Source organism: Passer domesticus, chromosome 2 (assembly GCF_036417665.1).
Source record: "Passer domesticus isolate bPasDom1 chromosome 2, bPasDom1.hap1, whole genome shotgun sequence".
NCBI lineage: Eukaryota > Metazoa > Chordata > Aves > Passeriformes > Passeridae > Passer > Passer domesticus.
In genome coordinates, this window is record NC_087475.1 from 79,359,730 (window position 1) to 79,382,316 (window position 22,587).

Below are 22,587 nucleotides of genomic sequence, written 5' to 3' on the forward strand. Positions count from 1 at the left end.
CACCAACAGGCAATAAACTCAACTCCCTTCTGCCTGTGTTAACCCTGTAGAGTTCCCTGCCTGTTCAGCTACAGGCAAGGCTGGGCTGCTCTGACTAACCTTACCTGCAGCTCTCATTCATCCCCTGACCAGGAAGAAGTCACCTTGCCATAAAAAGCCCACTGGCTGTGGCACAGTGCTGCAGCAAACACCCAGCCAATATAGAGGAAGTGCAGCTTTCCCACAATTCATTCAACAGGCAAGCTGGCTTTATTATTTTTCAACTGTATATACAGGTAATCTGGGTCTTCTATACATTCCATTAACAGGAAATTCTTTACATTATTAACATAATAAATAACATTTAATCAGCTGTGCAAATCAGAGCACAAACTTAATTGCACTACTACCAAAGTTGATAGCTCATCAAAGCACATACTTAAGTTAAAAGCAAGATGCCAGGACCAAATGGCACGATTGAGGCACTTGCAGTTTAAAACACCTGCATGGTTTCTCTCACTCCTTTACCACCCAAAGCTGTCAGCTAGAGACAGGGTATCACCCCCTACCCTACAGCATTTTCCTAAAGCAGGATTTCTGTAGAAAAATGTCACTTGATCATTAAGCAACGTAATTCATAAGTTACTTTGCTCCTTTTCTAAGCACTCAAACATCCACTCCCACTGTTGCTGACTAATGCAACGTAGCAGATCAAGAACCAGGGATGCCTTTTGAGGAGAGCCCCACAGAACACCTTTGAAGGGGTTTACCTGTTCTCCCTCAGATGCTGCCAGAGATGGAGTCATTGCAGCTGCACACAGAACAGAACTGACAAAAGCCCTCAACACCCAGGACTGCAGCACTGTTTTCACATAAGACACATCCCAGATCAACAGCAGGAAATGGCATTGGCACATCACACACACACCAACCCACACACATGTGCAGTGCTTGGTGTGCTGGGATAAAAACAGAAGGACTGCTGGAACCATAACATAGGGAACTGGGGGAACCCTACTGTTAAGATTCACTGGCCATGTACCTTGAAAATAGAATGTGATTTAAGCTAGACCATAATACATACAATCAAATGCAGGGATGGAGAGCCAAGAGCCTGTAAGCCTGTATTTCAAAAGTGTGCTTAGCGTACAGTAGTCTCTTCCACACAGCAAGAAAGGCAGCTGCTTTAGATCCAGAATGCAAGTTTGGCCAGGATGCTTCAAGAACATCTCCTGCAGAGGAGTCAGTAGTCCCAGCTGACATCATCTTTCTGTAGAGAAGTCTGTATGGTCTGCATGTCTCTCAGCAACTGAAGATTTTTCCGACTCTTTTCTCCAGGCTTCACTTTGATGGGACCTGCATTCTTTCCTTTTGCGGTTATTGTAGTTGTTACTTTAACCTCACTGACTGGGAACCTGCTGTCTTTTATTTGTTTAGCAGAAGTCTTTCTGGACTTGCATTCTCTCTTAAGTCTCTCTAGCTAAAAGAGAAACCCAAAGAAAAACATTAAGAAGTGATCTTGTTTCAGTTTTATGTTCAGCAATTCTTATAATCAGCAGAAACATCCCACCACTTATCTCACCAAGGTAAGCAAATGGTTGTTTCCAAGTCACACTGAACAATAAATACTTTATTTTCCTTACAAAGCATTGTTATATTTGCAACTTTAGAGCTGTGTTTAGCTTACAGTGTTTACCTTCTCTAAAAACTAAGACGTTCATTATGGGGGAACATTGCCATCAGAAATGTAACAAAAAGATGCAGATGAAAAAAGTTGATTTATCACTGTTACCATCCAGTAATTAAAACAGAAAACAAAACAAGGGTTTTTTACATACATACTAGTAATTTTAATAGCTAGTCACTGTCAGAGATGTAGCTCTGAAAGAATACCAGAGCTATGCTGGAGTGAAAAGGTGGTATCCACACAGAGCTCTGCACCATCACAGAGTCTCAGTAGTCCCCAGCAAAGACTGAATGGGGAACTGGACACTCTGAATGTGTCTGAACCTCATACACCCAAACCACAACATGGGTGGCTTCTACAGGTCCTCTCTGCAGGTGGTGGTGCTCTCTCCTTCTAGCTGACAACATGCAGCAATTTTCCTAAACCCCCGCTCCTAAAACTTGTGCCAAGAGCACATTCAGCATCAATACTGCTGAGAACTACAGCACATCTGCTTCTCTACAGCAGTTCCTCTGAAGACCATAAGCTATCAAAAGTGAGTAATGCTTCCAATAGCAAGCCTTTCACAGGTCCATTCTGGATGTCAGGTCTCAGCATGTGTTTTGTGTATAAATTACACCAGGTGAGGGTAATCGTGCTTTATATGAACTGAACCAGATTAAGTACATGGGGTTAAGATCTTTGAAAGAAATTTACTAAAATTAATGAAGACAAAGGACAACAGGGAATCAGTACATTTTACAGCTTTGAATGAAAAGGCTACACTATCCAAAACATAAATAGGTCATTTACTCCAAGAAAAGGAAAACTGTTCAAGGGACAAGAGGAGTGTAGAATGCAATGTGAGAACAGATGCGAAAGCCCTGTCCAGGACAGAGTGAAGAGTGTGCACCAGGGTGACAGAAAGGATGGTTCTGCAAAGATACTGGGATGGATGGAGGCATGCAGACTAACTTTGGGACATCAAAGGTAGAACTACACAGTGCTACTCTAGTTATTTCTGCTTTATGCAACTGCTGCTAGATTAGGATATAACAAAAAAACCTTGCTTAAGTCAGCAACTCTACCTAAGTATGATCACAAGCAAAAGAAACTCACCTGCAAACGATGCTTCCGAACTTTGCTGATTTGGTCTGCCTTTGCTTCCATCCTTCCCACCAGTGCATCAAGTTCACTCTCCAGCTCTTCCCTCACTGTAGCATTTGGGGCCTCCAGGATGAGCTTTGACAGCTGCTGGTGATCACTAGCACACAATTCAGACAGAACAAGGCTTGCATCAGGTTCCATTGGCTTCTACATCTTGTACCCAGTTCAGAAATAACACTTCCAGGAAACCAAAGCATCAGCAGCCAGACATGTTCCACACACCATAACAAACCAGTAAGAAGTTTTGCTGGTTTGCAGCATTATTACAGTAGCACATAGTGGTGGCAGACTGCTGCAACATTGAGTCTCAATAATTTAAGTAGCTTCCAACTATGAAATGTATATTCAAAATGACCAAATAATCCTATGAGAGCTTGATCTCAGCACTCACTCAGTTAATATTTTGTGTATCTGTACCTACTGCAGCTGTGCAGTGCAGTAACAATTCACGTTCTGTTAACCAGGACAAGCAAAACTGTCCTCTAATGGACTATTTGTCCAGATCCTGCTTTTGGCTAGGATAGAGTTTTCATTTTTAGTAGCTGTTACATTGCTGCATTTTGGATTCAGTACAAAAATAATGTTGATAACACTCATGTTTTCATTGTTGCTCAGCAGCACTTACCCTAAGCCAAGGGCTTTTCAGTGTCTGCTGCTATGCCAGTGAGCAGGGACACAAGAAGCTGAGACAGGGAGATATCTGGGATAGCTGATTCAAACAGGCCAAAGGAATATTCCATACCATAGAACATCATGCCCAGTATTATAAACCAGGGGGAGTTAGCCATGAGGGGACAACTGCTGCTGGGGATGAGCATTGATCAGCAGGTGTGAACAACTGTACTGTGCATCACATCATTTTTTACCTTGGATTTTATCTCTCTACCCTTTTCATTACATTTCACTTTATTTCAGTTACTAACCTGTCCTTGTTTCAGCCCATGGGTTTTTCCTTTTCCCAATTTCCCTCCCCATCCCACCAGAGCAGAGGGGCAGGAAAGCAGCTGCATAGTGCTCTAGCCACCAGCTGGGGTTAAACCAAGACAGTATTTTCTGGCACCCAACATGGACCACGAGTGTGCAAAGACAAATCTCTTCTAGGCATGGCTGTACTGGTTTAGTAGTGGCTGGTCGCAGCGCTGGCTTATGGTGCCACGGAATCCCTGGCCATGACATTCCCGGGGAATGGGCGCCCTCCGCGCACTGCGGGAGCCCTCTCCTGGGGAATGGCTGTAAGTACACCTGGCTCCCTCCCTCCCGGCCCGGCCAGCCAAGCCTGCACAGGAGATGTGCCACGCCTGCCCTTCTGCCCCAGGCCAATTACAGCAGCCTGGGAGAACTCGCAGTATCCCGTGGGAGCTCAAACCAGCGTGGTCCCAGTGCTAGGATCCAGCATGGTGCTGAAGGGGTTCAGATCATAGCAGGATTTGTGTCTGGGAGCAGTGAGTGAGCAGCTGCGTGGGCCTGAGTTGCTGGTCAAACCACAACAGAGAAAGCTACCTTCTGCACTAAAGACAGGATAGTGAGGGTACACACCACAGGGTTTCACCTCTGGGACCACAGGGAGAACATTAAGTGGGATGGAAAACCCATGCCTCAACCCTAGAGGCACAGGTATGTGAAATTGCAGGGAAAAAAGCAACCACAAATAGAAATTCTTCCAGGAAAGTTGCTGCTTAAGTCTTCAGTGGGCAGTTCCCAGACAGAGTGGCAGATGTTATTCCTGATCCTATGGAAAGGAATTTTAATTCTTTTTTACAGGAAATGGAGAATCCTAGGACCAGTATTGAGGAGGAGCCCTGTGTCAAGCCAGGTGCAGGAGAGGGACATCCAGGTTTACTGGACTGTGTTGTTCAGATGGCCTGGGCACATCAGCCCCATGAGGGTACAAGGCTTTAGCAGAGCCTGGTGCAGTGTACCCTAAAGCCATCAAGCTGTACAGGGACAGAACCCACTTGTAGCTCTGGAGTGACAGGGGCATCCCAACAGCTGGTGGTCTTGGAGGCTGAAACCAGCCTGAGAAAATGACTGGCAAAACCACCCCATTGTGACTGGCCCAGAGGCTCTGTGCACCCTTGGCTGAGACTGTCTTGGGCTGGGGCATTTTGAGGACTCAGAAGGGTACTGGTGGGCTCTCCACATAGGTGCTTTGGAGACAAAGGAAATGAAGCATCCAGCTATCCTGCCTTGTCTCTCAGAGGACCCTTCTGATGTGGGGCTGATGAAGGTCAATGACAGAATGATTTGGGTTGGAAGAGACCTTAAAAATCATTGAGTTCCAAACTCCCTACCATAGACAGGGCCATTTTCAACTAGAACAGGCTGCCCACAGCCTCATCCAACCTTAACCTTAAATGTTTCCAAGAATGGGCATCCACATCTTCCCTGGGCATCCTGTTCCAGTGCCTCACCATCCTCACAGTAAAGAATTTCTTCCTAATCTAGCTCTGCCCTCTTTCAGTTAAAAGCCATTATCAAATGCTCTATACCCTTATAAAAAGTCCCTCTCTTGTAGCCTCCTTTGAGCCCTGAAAGGCCCCAGTGAGGTCTCTCTGGAGCCTTCTCTTCTGCAGGCTGAACAAGCCCAGCTCTCAGCCTGTCTTCAGAGGAGAGGTGCTCCCTGATTGCCAGCCCTCTGATTGTCTTTGTTGGCCTCCTCTGGGCTCACTGAAGCAAGCCAACAGCCTTCTTATGTAGGGGGTTCCAGAGCTGATGCAGCCCTGCAGGTGGGGTCTCAGCAGAGCAGAGGGGCAGAATCCCCTCCCTGGCCCTGCTGCCCACGCTGCTCTGGATGCAGCCCAGGACACGTGTGGCTTTCTGTGCTGGGAGTGCCCATGGCTGGGTCATGTCCAGCCTCTCACGCACCAGCATTCCCAAGTCACTTCAGCCATTCAGGTACCCCCCCACCACTTCTTCCTGCCCTGAAAGACTGTCAGGACAGCCAAGTCCAAAGTCATGGACTAGGTTAACTCAATTGACTAGTAAAGGGACAGTCCATAGACTACAGAATGGTATCTGTGTGTACCTACATCAAAAGACTGGAAAGGTGATGGTGGTTAACTGGGACACATTGGAAAGTGCGGGGCTCGGTACAGTATAAGGGGTGAATATTGTCCATTCCAACATGGGGGAGGGATGGGTGTGGGGGTTGTGAGTGGCAGCAGGGTCCTGTGCTGGCTGGGTCCACACCACAACAGTGCACTGGGGCTGTGACCACACTTTTTTCCCTTGCCTCTTCTGAAATTAATACTGCTGCACATAAGCACAGGTCTGGTGTTCAGACTGTTTAGCAAAGACTCTAACTGCAAGGACAACTGACAGCCTCTGCAGCCAGCAAGACAAAGACTACATTCTAGAGATTTCCTAAACTAACAACTTTTTCAGGCAAACCTTCCAAGTTCAAAGCAACAAGGCAAAAATATGAAACATCTGCATTCATAATCTACAGAAGAAAAAACACCACACTCACAAACTCATCTGTCCAAATTCATCTTGTAAAGTCAGCAACACTTCTGAGAGCTCTTCCTGAGAGGAGGACGAGTCCATGGCCAGGGATGGCCTTCTGTTTTTGCAGGCAGGATGACCAGTACTGGTGGGTTTTGCTGGAGTATCGTTCACCACACGTCTGTTACACAAAGCTTTCGTGTGATGTTTCATCAGGTGTAGCACGTGTTGCACGTTGGCAGTAACCGAATGACTGGGACTGGTAGACTGAAAGGAAAAGAGATTTCTTTTAAATGACACAACAAAATACTGGAGAGCATTTAAAAACAGTACCACTTTTGTTCTCCTGACAAGAATGTAATTTTTGTTTGAATTAATATGCACTAACAAGAACATCTTGTCAAGCAACATAGTGCAGGCCTATTTTTGGAAATACCAGCTCAGCTAGTTGTCAATCTCCAACAAGTATTTTGAAGACAATCTGTATGAAAAGTGTCAAGGAAAATTAAATGATCTGGCCACTGGGTGTCAGAAGTGCACCAACCCAAAGTCCCTTAAGGAGCTGTAGCTACTGGCTCTAAGCTTAGGAATTAATCAGCTCACCTTCCCAGCCACGAAGGGTACATCACCCAGACACAACCTGTAATGGGGCTGCACTGTGGGATGTCTGACAGAGCATTTCTGGAAAGAAAGAAAGAAGAGACAAGTACTTAGCAAAAATTATACTACAGCAAAAACCCTTTGCCTTTACTTTGTAGTAAAAGAGGCTACCTGCTCCCTCACCACATGCACAGAACCTTATTTAACTCCTCAGTAATTGCCCTTCTCTTCCCCACACCTTACCTTTTCTGGTTGCTTAGTTTTTTTCCTGGGTTGTCTTACTTTTGGAGAAAGCAGTGGTGATGCTGCTTTAATCAGTAGTCTGTTGGTTTCCAGGCCTGTCTGGAGCTACAATTGAGGGAACAAGGGCAGTTACTGAAATTATATTAATAAGTAATCAGAGACAGTACAAGCAGAGAACTTCAAGAATTTTTAAAACATAGGCTCTCCAGAAGCAAGGGCTGCAAATTTTTAGTTTATTTTTGCAGTCAAAGGCCAACTAAAACATTAAATACTTCCTCTGTTAGCACTACTCATCAGTAATCCTAGCAAATTAGAGAACTAGCCTTAGTCCATTAGTCCCATGCAGGCAAGTGCCAAAGCATCAACTGTGCTTTACACTTGGCAAGGTACTGGGGAGCTCAAGGCACCCAACCATGATCAATTGATCCCATGACATGACTAAGCAACTACTCCTTCTGTTCTATTAAATTTGACAGTAAAAAACCTACAAACAAACTAACTAACCACCAAACCAGCTAAAGAGTTAAGGCTAGCACTTCCTGTTGACAGTGAGAATCCTAACACGCTTCACTGCTCAAGTGGCAGATAGGGCATGGCTTCAGAAATCATGTCCTGAGGAAGCATTCACAGCACAATTTTTCGTTATTAATTTGAGGTACCCCTTCCCCATCACACCAAACTGATGGCAAAGGTTAATGTTAGAGCCTAACACACTATGTCCATAATTCTCCAGTATACAACAAATGCTTAATGAACACCACACTTTCAGGTTAGAACACCACCCAGCATCCTTAAGGGGTCAAAATCAAAAGTATGTTGCCTCTTTTTTGCTTCCTTTTACAGTATTTTAATTACAATTATGAAGAAGGGGGCCCATTTGTTGACTTAGATCTATTAAAAGGTTCCCATGCATACTCAATTATGGACTAGTCTGAATTTCTACTCCTCTTTTCCAACTTTTAGTACATAAATCAAAACTTCAGTGCACATGTAGTGATAGAAGGTTTCCAAAAAGCTCAGAGAATTTCAGAACATTTGGTACCTCAGGCAGGATGAAAAACAAAGGAAAAAAAAACAAAACCAGGATTTCACTATTCTGTGAAGCATATGGGGGGCACTTTTAGTAAGCTTAGCTGAAAAGTTGATAAAAAGGAAGAGCTAATTCCAGTGCATACCAGTACAAAAGAAATTTCCTGTTGGTTACCTCAGCTGCTTTTTCCTGAACAAGCTTCCTTGCGTGTTCTTCCTCATGAAGCTTCTGTTCCAGCTCTTTCATTTTTTTCTGGTCAAAGTTAAATCAAAATAATAGTGTTACTAATGAAACAAGTTTTTTTTCCTTTCTGAAGCCTACAATATTAAGAGCTTGCAAAAACTGTGAATTCATCTTACGACTTAAGCATAAATGGAGACTTGAGCATTAGAATGATTGCTGATGCTTTGCCTGTATAGGCATAAATACAGCAGTCAACAGCTTATGCTTAACATTTAAATTGATTTTTCTATTCTTACTTTCACAATAGGTATCTGAAGTTAGGTCACAGCAAATACACACAGAGCAATACACAAGGCTCTTTCTCTTAAATTGTAAAAACATCCTAGATAGTAGGTTGTTTTGTGTGCATGATCCTCTAAGATTCTGTACTACAAAAGACCTAACAAAGACACATTGTTATAAGGCACGAGAAGACTTGCTTTATTTAGACCAATAATGGTATTTTTGCTAAAAGCCATAGCTTACACTCTTACAACAAAAGAATTTTTGAACATCTAGCCACCCTTCTAATAAAGAAGGGGGAGGAAAGGTTGTATGATGCCCTGTGATACCTATAAATAAAACGGAAGTAATCTCATCTTTTTATCACAAAAGCTTTAAGACCTCTTTTGAAACTTGTTTAACGGAAAGGGTTAACAGGGAAAGCACACATTTCTTTGTAAACCTCCAACAAGATAAAAACATTGTTTAAACAAGATACACTGAAATTCCCAATGTGAAAGTTACCAAATAACTTTCTGGCTTTATACAGCTGTGAAAAAACAACCCAGAGCTCCAGTCCCCAAAACAATTGCCCTTCTCTTCCCCCAAAGACTGATAATTCACAGAGCCACTAATCAAACTTAACACAGAAAAGCACGTTATACAGAGTGACAGCTGTATTTGTACACTTGTTTGTTTATAAACCTACTACATAGAGGTACTAAATATTTCAGTTCTGCTTTACTTCAGCATTAACTGCAAGAATAATGTTATACAAAGGTGTTAAAAGGCAAAAGCCTGGATAAACATTGAGGACAAAGGTACTATATATAGGAACAGACTTTTTCTTCTGAATGAAAGACTCATTCTGATGATTTTTTTTTTTTCATTCAAAACAAAGGTATTTCAGATAAACTTAAAATAATCTTCTGCCCTTTACAATTATTGGCACAACTCTTTATATCTATGTGGTCGGTCTCAAAGACCTTTTATTAACCTCTTAAGTCTGACAGAATTTTTAGTATGGAAATACTGAGGAAAATATCCTGTTTAAACTAAAGACTGACATGAATCTGGATCAAGGCTTTTATTCTGAAATGAATGAGAATTCCCTCAGCTACCTGTTCAGCTGCGGGGTGCAGCTCAAACAAAACAGCAAGAATGTATCTTCCTGTATCATCTGTAACAGACCCTGTTAGAAATTATATATCCAATTTAGATTCCCGAAATAATTTTTTTCTTGTTTATATGGACTGTTACTAAGAGAGAGGCCACAGAGCCAAGCAAACAGACTGTGCCCAGCAGTGCTGCCCATCATGTCAGACAGCACTGCAAGGGGCAGCAAGCAGACTGCAGGTCAGCACCAGGCTGCTGAACATCCATTCAATCACCAGGGGCCACTGCAAAAAACTTAGTTGACAAAATAGAAATAAAATATTTCACTGTCTATTTTTGGTGTGTTTTGTAACAGAAAATGAACTTCATGCAACCACCTACTCAGAGAACCCCAGAATCACAGGATGGTTTAGGTTGAAAGGGGCCTCTAAAGGTCACTTAAGTCCAAGGGACACTTTCCACTAAACCAGGTGGTTGCTCAGAGCCTTCTCCTAACTCATCTTGATTTTTTTCCAGGAACAGGGCATCTGCCACCTCTGCAGACAATCTGTTCCAGTGTTTTGCCCAATCCATAGAATGGGGGATGTGGTTTTAAGTCTCACAGTCAGCATTAAGATCAATTACTACGTTGTTGAAAATGTCATCCACACACACACATCTGAATTCTGGCCATCTGGCTGCAAACAAGACCACAGCCCAAACTGCACTTTTAGTGAACAGCCACATTTCTTACTCTATCTTCACACACAGACATTTTCAGATCTTATCAGTCAGCTGTCCAAAGAGCATACTGCAGGACTACAGTTGAACTAAAGATCCTCAAAAGCATTTTCAGGGTAAGTACTCCACAAAAAAAGCAACCTCAGCATTTCTTTTTCACAGCCACTACTGACATTAGTGAATTACCTGAAGAGAATACTTATAGGGCCAGGCAGTGTCTGCGGGGAGATTAAATGCTCTCAGTAAGACCCCCCACACAAGCTGTGCTCTGGCAGTGTCGGAACTCAGAGGCAGATACATCACCACTCACTCATGAGCTATCACCTCACCACTTTCCATCCATTTCAGCACACCATGTATGAAACAGTCTCTTATTTCTTGCTTCAAATCCAACTTGAAAATGTTCCTCCAATCTTGCCACAACTACAGCAGAGATCAAAGAGGGAACAGACACAATGCTTCTGAGTAGAGAGTGCAGTCACTCCTCGAAGATATTCAGGTAATACCCATCACATAGATGCTCACATACAAACAGCCAATAACCACAGAGGCAGGCAGACCTGACAACCAGAAAATAGCTCATAACTACATAACGATGACAAGAAAAATGACTCCACATCACAGCTAAATCCAGATTCATTTCAGGTCCTAGAATAGCTTCAAAATTGTGTGAATTTAACACCCAGTTCCTCTAAAGCATATTTAATTGTGACAGCTACTAATTCCTAAAGAATTAAAGACCTCTGGTTTGATCCAGAAAAGAACACAAAAAGAACCATAAGGCTGAAATTATTTTCACTAGCCAAGCACAAAAAGACAAACAACCCAGTCTTACCAAACTTCAACTACTACCAGTCAAAAACTCATTAAAAGCCTTTCAGAGGGAATGCCAGCTGCTGAATGGGTTATTTCAACTCTAACCCTGGAGGAAATCACTGCTACTTTCAGAGTACAAAGGAGACTCCAGGAGTCAGACCCAGGAGACTCCCATTTCTCTTTGCAAGTGTTCGGCCTGAGTAAACAATGCAACCTACAACTGCAGCTCACCACAGCAGGGTGTCAAGATCTTAAAAAGCTTGTTGCAGCTGCTTGGGCTCAGGGACTTCCAAGAAGAGGTGCAGCATCTAAATATCCTGCAGCAAGCCAAGCAGCTAAAGATGTACTAACACAAACACCTCCTTACATACTTCTGGAGAAACACCATCTACTTCATCACCTGGGGTAAGGGCTGGTGTGCAGGGTGGAAAGCCCATAATTTTGACAGAGTCCAGAACTGCCATCCTCAATACTACAATCTAATCATGTGCTATCTGGTCCTTTTTGGGGGAACAGGGAAGAAATTTGTAGAAGAAAGCCTCTCCCTGCTTAAGATCTCTGTAGTTTCCAGGCTTGAGGGACCTGTGGTCTCTCTTAGAGCAGCAGAAAGAGGTATGTGGATGGAGCATCAGAGGCCAACACCACAGAGATGTATGGGGTTTGTGTGGTAAGGCACTGGTAGCCATGGGGCTACAGGGGTGGCTTCTCTGAGGAGCTGCCAGAAACTTCCCCATGCCAACAGAGCCAATGCCAGCTGGCTCCAAGACAGACCCACCACTATGGCCAAGGCTGAGTCCAACAGCAATGCTGGGAGCATCTCTGGGATTACAGACTTAAGGAGAGGGAAAAACCTGCTGGGGAACTGCAGCCAGAAGCAAGGAGTGAGAATATTTGAAAACAGAAGCCTTGCAGACCCTAAGGTCAACAAGGGAGGGGAAAAAGGTACTCCAGGTGTCAGAGCAGAGATTCCCCTGCAGCCCATGGTGAGATTAAGTTTCTTTCCTCACCATAAAATTACAAAAAATACAAAAATTCAAGGGTGAACCCACCACACCAGAAAATAACCAAACACAGTCATGCTGAGTTTGTAGAAGCTACTGATTCAAAGAGTCCTGAAAAAGCAGACTGACTCAAATCCACAGGGAATCACCCAGTGCTAGAGGTCTTGCAACATGAACCACAAAAGTCTGCATACAAAATTAACTAGTAATAATTGTGTTTCTTAACAAAAAGGAGTAAGAGGAAAAAAAAACAAATTCATACAAGTCAGGATGAATCTCAATAATAACAGAGGATAACTGCTGGCATTCAGTAGCATGGAAAGCAAGTCAAGATCTTGGGAATGGCTGCAATCTTACAATGCCTAGGCATCAACTAAGCACAAAAGAGGAACACCAACAGACTGTTAAGGCATAATACAATGACAACTCTCACATGTACAGTGCCCCAAAGCCTACATGGTCATGTACACTTGCAGCAATAACTTCAAGTTTTCACAACCCCTCAGTTTAAAATAAAGTTTAGTTGCTGTCTTACTCTAAAGCACTAAATTTTGCTCAGCTCTGCCATTGCCATAAGCCATGAAGTACAGATTACAATAAGCAAGATAAATCTGATACAGTATCCAAGTCAAATGACAGACCTCTGCTGTGGACTGCATCGTAGTTAGTCTGCTGTACTCTTTTTCCAGTATATCCAGCTTTTCCAACTTAGACTGAACCTGAGATTGGTCAAGAAGCCGATCTCTCTCCAAGGTGCCCTTGAAGGGAGAAGAAAAACAATTATAAACACAAGACCACCTATAGTAAGCATCTTTGTAACATCTTTGTCTGGAGCACAAAGGAGGTCCATAAACAGTCCAAAGGAACTACTATTGCCTCTGTGCAATTTTAGATGGTGCCACAATCAGGGAACAAGCTGCACCACTGGTCCACCAGTGTTGGGGAAACAGACATTTAACCACATCTGAGAGAGGATTCTTCAGTCTCTCCCTCCTCCCAACTCAAAACACTAAAAAATGAATTATGCAGAAATTAGAAACAGCTTTCTTGATTTTTTTTTCTTCTATTTAACAGACTGAAATAGAATAGCCACAGAGACCAATTAACAGATAGCTCTAGGTGACCCATATACCTATAAAACAAAATTCACGTTCATTTTAGACATAGGCAAAATCACAACCACTGATGATTGGGAATGGTTGGGTGATGATGGGAAATAGAAATGTTACTGCTATTTCTACAGAATCAGTATTTCAGCCCAAATTTAGCAAGAGTAGTGCTAGTAAAGAAAATCCCCAAAGGCCTAAAGACTGTAAACACAAAAGGGAGGTTGTGTCCCAGCGGCACACAGGTATAACACTGGAGAATAAGGATGAGCTACTGCAGTAAGCCAATCACGCAGAAGCAAACAGTTCATATTAATGCCAGAGCCTGCTATTGCCTTAGAAACAGGTGCACAAAGAACATACCAGGGCCATGAGAAAATTGGGAAATTTAAGTAGGGATGTTATACATACCTAACAATATGAAGGCCAGCTGAAGTAAACACCCACATTTAAAGGTGTAAAAATTACAGTAACTATGAAAAAGTCATAACATAATTAATTAATTTTATGATATAACCCTGAGAAAGTTTTGGGAACCCACCTGTTTCTCCAAGAGATGTGACTTCTCATTTTCTGCATGCTGGATCATTCTTCTCATATAGTCCAGCTGTTTCTCTAGAAGTTTGCATCGAGACTCAGCAGCTGCCAGCTGAGAAGTCAGTTCTGAAGACAACAGAAGGCAGAAAGTAGAAATCATGCATTGCTTGTTGCTGGGATTTTTTTGTTGTTGTTGTTTTCAGGACAGTTTCAAAACAAACACAAAAAGGACCATCTAAGAAACTTACATATTATGCCTAAAGTACTTTTGTATAAAAACCCCTAAAATGAAGAATGCCTTAAAATTCTTTCTAACTCCCCATGTCACTGCAAATTGAAAGATGCTGAACAAAGTAAATTAAAATTGGTTGATGCATTTAGAAGAATCAAGTTTCATCCACATCAGTGTTCTGTAGTATCTATATACAGTTTGGAAATAACCTTGATTTTTCTTTGCCACTTCAGTCTTGTCCCGTTCCTTGTGTTGCATTTGTTCACTCAGTATTTTTTTAAAGTTTGCTGTTTCACTGCTGAGCTGTTTTACATTCTCCTCTGCCTCAAACCGTTCCAACTCCAGTTGATGAATTTTCTCCTGGAGATTCTTCAGAGCAGAAAATATTGCTGCAATTGAGCAAGTAGCTTTTGTTAGATACCATTAAATCATCACTTGAAGACACCATTAGACTTGAGATGTTATTACAAAAGCATGTTATGCAAGAAGGTCAGAGTGTTCCTTACCAGCATCCAAGAGTCCTTCCAGGAATTAAGACCTGTTTCCCTTTAAACCATAACTGAGTCTAAAACTAGTCTCAAACAAAGAGATGCCATTAGTGCACACCCTTCACCTGACACATAGATAGATACAACTATTTCCCAGAACAAGGCATATAAATATTGTGTCAATTGAGAACAGAGTATCCTCTGACCCTTTATCAAAAGGAAATGAAAAGTCACAACTAGATAGTTAAAACAGCAACAATTCTCCATATTCATATTATTCCTACCACAACAAATACATAGTGTTCCCATGAATGGTCACACAGCAAAGTAAAGGTTAGCAATGAGAAGGGCTATGGAAGCGCTTATGAATAAACAGACTTTTTTTTTTAATTCTTCTGGTTTTTGTGTTCCCCTCCTCCATCTAAAAACACACATCTCCTTAGTGCTGAACCATTCTGCCTTTCTGCTGCACTCCCAGCTTTACCAGTTACTAAACAAAGGCTTTCTATATGCTTCACCACAAAAGGAAAAGCAGTTGTAATAGAACACACATCACCTTGCAATTAGACCATCTGCTGGTAACCTGATGTATTACCTGTCTCTCAGCTGGGCTGTTTAACTCTGTGAAGGGAACCATAACCATAAACCCTTTCCCCTATACAGCGCTGCTGAAGTTAAACACAAGAACATCTGTACACACAGCTCAAACAGCAGACCAATCTGCAAGGTCACATTAGCCTACTCCTTTGTGCTTAAATCCACTCCAGAGAAAGAATGTACCTGTAATAAAGCATGCTTGAGCGCTGCAAGAGTTGGGACTGCATATTGGCTTGTCCATCAGATAACATAAAAAAAAACACTTTTAAAAATTATCAAATCTTGAAGTGAATAACAGCACATGAGAGTATTACATCAATGCAAACCTGTTAAGTAGATAAGAAGTAGCAGGAGCAGTCACAGCTAAAGAGAACTTATTGATCATTTGTTCCTATTTGCAATATCAGAATCAACAACTGCACCCTCTTCTCTATTTACTGTTCCTAGGGTTCACTTGAAATGGGCATAGCTGAAACAATGAACAGGTTTGTTACTATTATTGTTAAAAGCTACATTGAAATCTCAGTAGACACACAATAATGACTAACAAAACACAGCAATGAAGCAACTCAAGCAGTGAATAGATAAAGGTGAAACCCAATAGGCCAAGTATTATCCAGTCATGTTGGAGTATTAAAGCCAACTGTGCATGCTGACACGTACAACACAAAGACATTAACCCACAATAAAAAGAATTTACTATATCAAATTTCAGGATTTTTAATAAGATTTCTTTAATATGGGGAATGGGAGGAGCAATGCGGACCCTCAAGAAATCAAATCAATTTTGCCATTTGAAATTAATTCCCATATCCTTAAATTTATTAATATATACAGTCCAGAACATTTCTGCATTTTAAAAGCTATGCAAAAAGAAACATACTGGATCATCCACAAGTTGGATTAAATTTTGAGTACATACTCACATTCACTTGTACTTAATTTAAACATTTTTTGAAAGTAAAAAATTTGCCAGTTTCTAAAATGGGATATAATTTATCCAATTGTCTACCACCACCCATCTTTATTTCAGAGCTGGCAACAGCATCACTAGAAAAAAAATTGCCAAGTGAAAACTTGGAAGTCAAAACTTTATAGTTAATGCAACATGCAGCACACTCTACAAAAATACACCTGCATCAGTAATTCATAAGGAAGCTCTTTCCTGCCCATCCAATTTTTCATCTGTAAAGATTGTTTTAGTTTTGTGTAAACAGCACTCTCAAATCGGATGGCCTTGAGAGTACATACTGCATTTTAAATAGTGCTGCAAGAACTGAGATTTCATCTTTAAGGTCATTAACACACAAGTCCCTAGTAACTCAGAATGAATTGTGTTACTGGAACAGGGACTTGAGGCCATCATCCTGATTTTTTACTTAGTTTGGGTAATATTATGATTCATCCTAAACATTTCTCCCTTTTCTCCATAAGGAAAAATATCAAGCAGTTCATATCTTTAAGCCTCCATAATGTTCCAGTCTTAAAGCAAGCATTTCTGCAATGACCCTGAGCCAAACAGCCCTTCAAAGGATTGGTCCTGCTCTGGTCTCCCAACTCCTGATGATGCACCCTGTATGCACCCCAAGGCAGCTCTGGAGTATGTCTCACTACATAATTCACTAAAACAACAGAAAACTAACCAAGAATAGTTTTTTTGTTAATGTCCAGCATGGGAAGGGAGGGACAAGAGCCTAGAAACAAGAAGAATAAATGGGAGTAAAATTGCCTCCATTTTTGGTGTTGTTAGCTCTCAGTTCAGCACTTTGCTGAAGCCTTCTCTGTATCCTTTAAAACTTCACTGATACAATAAATACAACACATCTTTCGTTCATGATAAGCCTTCCAATTTTAACAGGAGCAAACCTCTTCCTTTGCTCCAAACCACTCTGGGGACTAAAATCTCCTTATTTCTAACTCAGCTAGGAACTCAGGAGAGGAAAAGTTGATGGAGAGGAAGACTGAAGAAAGGACAAAATATATGAGTAGTTCATGAATTTGTACTGACAGACAATTTTAAAAAATTGCAAAATCTACTACCAAAGAGGAGTGTATTTCTCCATTTGTAAGACGACCTTTATCATCAGGTGTACTTTGGAAAGAGAAGTGCCAAGGACCTACAAAACAGGTGACCTGGACATCACTGGGAATTGATAAAAGGATAAAAAGACTGCAACCTTCATAGGTGTGGAAGATATACAGTATTCTACCACATTTTGGAAACATGTAGGAAAACAACTTTGCTGAACTATTACCTCTGCTGTGGCTTTCAGGATATGGAACTATTGGTTTCCACGGGGAACGCTGCAAATCTGAATTAATAAATGGCTTGTGCCTTGGATATTCTATAAATGAAGCTGAAGAGAGTCCATCTGTGGCTGTTGTGGAGTTCTGAGTGTTGTGCAGATCATCCTGAAAACAAAATAAAGCTGTTATTCTATTCTATCAGATGATGTGTAGAAGTACTGTTACAGGAGACTCATTTCCCAAAAGCTGAACTTCCTTCTTTATTGCCTTAGGATGTGTCATTTTACATGCAACTCCCTCTCCACTAAAACCAGTACCTAACAGAAGAATGTTTTTCCCATACTAGTTTCTGATTTACACTTTTTTCCCATTTACTTGTACTCTCTACTACTTATTAGGAGAAGGAAACCCACAATCAGTTGGAAAACAACTGTGCTCTTAATTACTGGTCACATTTACTGCAGGAGACACTGCACTAAGGTGGCCAAACGTGATAAGGCACACCCAGGACTGTGGTCCTGCACCCCTGAAGTAACACAGGAGCTCACTGGCTGCACATGGGGCACAGGACACAGCTGGGAAGGTGAGCTGAGATCCCAATCCCTCCCACTCCACTCACTTCAATTAGTTTTTCTTATCTTTCCATTCATAGATGGAACTTCACAAGACACATCCAGATGACTTTATGCTACACCTGATTAGTGGTGTCAGCCATGGAAAGCCAGCAGATCACAGCCAGGAAAGCACTCCTGCCTCTAAGCAGTAATGTAGCCTTAAATCAGCTTCACACTGTTCTGAAAAACGTGGCTGTGGAGATCATGGATCTCCCAGCAGTCTGCACCAATTTTGCAAACTCCTGCTGTGCTTTGGATGTTGCAATGACCTGAAAGGACCACCTAGCTGGGAAGATGCTCTTCCAAAGAGAGGAGACATGGCAGAATTGTGTGTTTATGGTTTTGACTCAAAAACTGTCTACCTGGCCTAAGCTTTACAATCTGTATATACAAATTAAATTAAATGCTTATTTTTAACTTCTCTCAACTGGACTCATCACTAAACATTTCAGTGACAGAATTTGAAAGCACCCTAAGCAAGATGGGTGCAGGCAGATGTAAAGCTCCTACAGCTTCCCTGTTCATGAGTAAGTAAAAGGAGCAATTGCAGATCTTGGCAGGGTGTTTTTACACTTTTGCATACCAATCCTTGGGAGCATACAGTGACCTAAATTAAAAATACAGAAAATATTACATATCTCATAGCAAATAACTCAACAGCCCAAAATGCATTACAAGGAGCTAAATATGGGGAAGAGAATTAAGAAAATTTTAAAGTTATTTAAAGCCCATACACAGCTGATTTCCTCTTATAAACACAGTGATTCATTGTGAGCAAGAAAATTAGGATCCTAACTACTCTGAGTGTATCAATTGCTGTTTCTAAGCACAGTTTTATGACTGCTTTGCATTGGGGTTTATAACATTTTTCCTACACAACATAATGGCTTTTCTCAAAATAACTGCATCTGCACATATATTTTCTACCACAGAAAGTGAATTAAAACACTAATCTCTAATTAAGAATATTTTAATGAAGCTATTTTTAACAGGTGTTTTATGCATAAACACACTGTTTCAAACCCAGCAGCCTCACAAGTCCAACCAGAACACAATAATCCATCTGATCAAAAGCCTGTTAGGTGCCAACATCAAAAATGCCATCAGCATTACAGGATATGGCATTGATGAGCACAGATTACTAAAACCAAATGATGGAGTAAAAATAAACCAAGCAAAACACAGCACTTCTGCAGCAGGCAGTACAGCAAGAGCAGCAACATAAGCCTCAGCAAGCAGTAACTATCGATTCAAATATCAATATCCTGTCTGCTATTGATCCAAACCAAAGGTACCCCATCAAACAGTCAACACAAAAAGCGGAATCAGCTTGAAGCCAAAGTAGGGCTGACAGCATCACAATCCTTCTGGATGTCACTATCATCTTTTGTGTCTTTACAGGTAAAGTCTTGTCTGAAAATTAAATCCAACTGCATAAAAACACCAAAGTAAAGGAATTCTTCTGTTTGTTTTTACTGCCATTAGTAATATTTTTCTAGCCAACAGCAGACTAGCTGAAAGAAAAAGCTAGTCTACTCAAAACCCTGGAGCACCAAAGTAACACAAAGCAAAGCAAATTGAGGCTTTTGACTAGTTACCTGTCTTCTGAATTCCACCTGGATGAAGGCAATAGGCACTAATTTGAACAGTCAGTAATAGTAACTTATAATAGCAATCTGAACAGTGTAGTAGTCAGTACAGATATCTGCTTCAAATAGCTACTAAAAAAATTTGTGCTGGAATATCATCTATTACATAAGCAATCATTCTTTTTTCAGTCTAAATAATTTATTTTTATAAATAATAAATTACCACATATATTTTTCTTATCTATTTTTAAGCAAAAAAAGTGGCTTATATTCAGTTTCACAAATAGCAACTCTAAATAATTTGGCTGAATACCTTGGGAAAGTTTATGAAACAGTATCAAGGATCTCCCTTCACAAAGCTCAAACACCACAGGGATTCTCTGCTCTTCTCCCCTCTCTCTCAAGTCATTAAAAATCATTCAAATTTGTTCCTGCTTTTGGAAAGTCTCACAGGGAGTATCATGCTCTGATGCTCAGGAAAATTGTGAAAAATAAAAAAAGCAGGAAACTCTACATATTTGTTCTGAATGTCAGCTAGGTCATGTTTGCTAACTCTATCTCCTCTCCTTCAGGGTACTCCTCGTAGTCTTCTTTAAGCCACACTAAAGCCCCAGAGCAGTAAATGAAGAAGCTTAACAGTCCCACAAGGAGCCAAGTGCACGCTATTACATAACAGTGAGCTGAGCGTGTTTTGTCTCCACGGGTCAGAGAACACTGCCTTCCAAAACTCATGGCTTTCACCACTGCATATCAGCTGCCCACTCAAGCAGAAAGAAGGGAATATTGAAAACACACACCAGAGATAACTTCACACATCACCAGCACAGGGACCTCCCAAAGCTCTCAAAGGCTAAACAAAGCGGTGGGGGCGGGGAGAAACAAAAAGACACAAACTCACACAGAAAGTTTTTAAAACAGGAATTAAATTAGAATGGGTGCTATTGCAAGTTCTCATCTGAAAAAGAGAAAAAAAGATTAATACCTGGCTATGCTTTAAGTGACACACAGCAGTCTTTGCACGTAGTTAAAAAAAAAAAGAAGCAAATGCAGGAAAATTATGTAGGGAATGAGAAAAAATACCCCAAAATAATGAGATACTGAATGTAGTGATTATAAAACATACAAGTACCCAATTAATCAAACTTTCACAGTCATTTTGGAGGGCCAGTCTCAATTAGCAGCCTACCCTCCCTCATTAGTGCAGTAGGAAAGGGGGGAAGGAAGAACAGCCCCTATCACTCACAGGCCAAACGAAGTGCTGGCTGTGCCTCCCTGATACAGAGTCAGGAGCACTCTACGTTTCAGTAACATCTCTAGTTGAAAGCAAACATAAAAAAATTTAATTTAGTTAAGCAACTACATCAGATGGAGAAGAAAAAATGTCTGCCATAAAGTGCCAGGTGTATTAAAAGTAACTACTCTCAAAGTTCAGAAAAATATAAAGTTAGGGTTTGTTTCTTTTTTTGAACACATACAGGAAGTCTACAGGGGGAAACTTTTTGCCCAAAAAGCCTCTGTTTGCTAACTAAATTGATTAAATGGCCTATATTTACCTACTGAAGACGAAAACGAGTGTTCTGACATTGTTCTCCAGGCGTGCTAGAAACATTTTTGGTGCGAAAAGAGACAGGAGTCCTCCAGCTCCTCTTGCTGGCCAGGCGTAAGCACGGGAGCGCACTGCAGGGCAGCAGCCCAGGATGGGTGCTCAGCACCCGGCCGGCGAGACCCAGAGCAGGAATCCCGCAGGACTGCCTCGCTCTCCGTGCACACACCCACTGCAGCCGCTTCGCCCGCCCTGCTCCTCCACAGCTCGCACAGGACACAGCTCCTCACCCGAAAAACAGCCAGAACGGGGAAAGGCAACTAAAAACGCAACCTGCTCCAGAACGCTGCAAACATCTCGCCAAAACTTCACACAGGAACCCCAATGGGAACCTGTCTGCGGTGTCAGCCAGGCTCCGTGCGGAGCTGAGCACAGCTCCTGCCGGGGGTCACTGCCACCAGCCGAGCCACGGTCCCGCTGCTCGGCACAGCCAGCGCCCCGGGAGCAGGGCGGCACGGGAATTCCGGTGCCAGCGCCCCGGGAGCAGGGCGGGCACGGGAATTCCGGTGCCAGCGCCCCGGGAGCAGGGCAGGCACGGGAATTCCGGTGCCACGCCTGAGGGCGCGGGCAGCGGCTGCAGCCGAGCCTCGGCTGAGGGCAGCGCTTCCCGCCGGCGAAGGGAAACAACGGAGGCGCAGAGCCCGCCAGCTCTGCCCCGGTGTGTGTATACACATATATATTTTTTTTTTAATTTTTTTTTCTTACTATATATATGTATGTGTATATACACACATACATACACCCATACATGTAGATACACACGCATATATATATATACACATACACACACACACGCACACATAAACACCTATATGCACGTGTAGATGCACACACACACACACACATATATATATGCACATCATTTAACAGACAAGCCAGCTCCCACAGCCTGTACGGCTCCCGGCACGCAAGCCGCCGGCCCCGCACTGCCCGGCCGCGGCCCCCCGGATTTCACGAGGCGCCCGCCCGCCCTGCTCCTCACGGCGGGGACGCCCTGCGAGCCTCACCGTGTGCGGATAGCCGCCCCTAGCTGCCGCCATGTCGGCCATCAGGGAGCCCGCTCCAGCCCATGTCACTTTAAGGCTCGGCACCCGCGCGGCCGCTCGCTGGCTCGCTTGACTGCTATGCCAGCCTGCCAATGAGAGGAGAGGACCGGGTGCAGGTCCCGCCCCGTCTTCCTCTCAGGATTGAGTGACAGGGCGGTTGTCCAATAAAAGAAGAGCGAGGGCGGCGCTCAGCCAATCGAGAGCGACGGGCGGCGGGCGGGCCCCTGAAGCCAGCGGCGCGGGCGGGGGGCGGCGCGTGGGCACGCGCGGAGGGAGGAGGGCGGAAGAGGCCGGCCTTTGTC

At 42.6% G+C, this 22,587-nt stretch overlaps 1 protein-coding gene across 2 annotated transcripts; it reads right to left on the reverse strand.

Annotated features, from left to right (window-relative positions):
- Positions 1–226: 226 nt before the first annotated feature.
- Positions 227–22,393, reverse strand: CEP57 (centrosomal protein 57). Of its 2 annotated transcripts, XM_064409470.1 has the most exons (12): positions 22,247–22,309; positions 20,535–20,591; positions 17,442–17,598; positions 14,311–14,490; positions 13,874–13,995; positions 12,868–12,984; positions 8,304–8,381; positions 7,100–7,204; positions 6,860–6,937; positions 6,282–6,523; positions 2,765–2,909; positions 227–1,459 (listed from the first exon to the last, which is right to left on the reverse strand). In XM_064409470.1, the coding sequence occupies exons 1-12, from the start codon at positions 22,286–22,288 to the stop codon at positions 1,223–1,225; spliced, it is 1,560 nt and encodes a 519-aa protein (XP_064265540.1). In that variant the 5' UTR covers positions 22,289–22,309; the 3' UTR covers positions 227–1,222. The 2 variants fall into 2 exon arrangements, with proteins under 2 accessions (XP_064265540.1, XP_064265541.1); XM_064409471.1 differs by lacking the exon at positions 20,535–20,591 and having other exon boundaries at positions 22,247–22,393.
- Positions 22,394–22,587: the final 194 nt, after the last annotated feature.

Coding starts and splice junctions, on each gene's coding strand:
- CEP57 (XM_064409470.1), bottom strand. CDS start 22,288: ATGGCCGACATGGCGGCAGCTAGGGGCGGCTATCCGCACACG. Junction 13,996..14,310: donor AGTGGCAAAGAAAAATCAAG/GTTATTTCCAAA, acceptor TGTTGTCTTCAG/AACTGACTTCTCAGCTGGCA. Junction 1,460..2,764: donor TTCGGAAGCATCGTTTGCAG/GTGAGTTTCTTT, acceptor TTTCTCTTTTAG/CTAGAGAGACTTAAGAGAGA.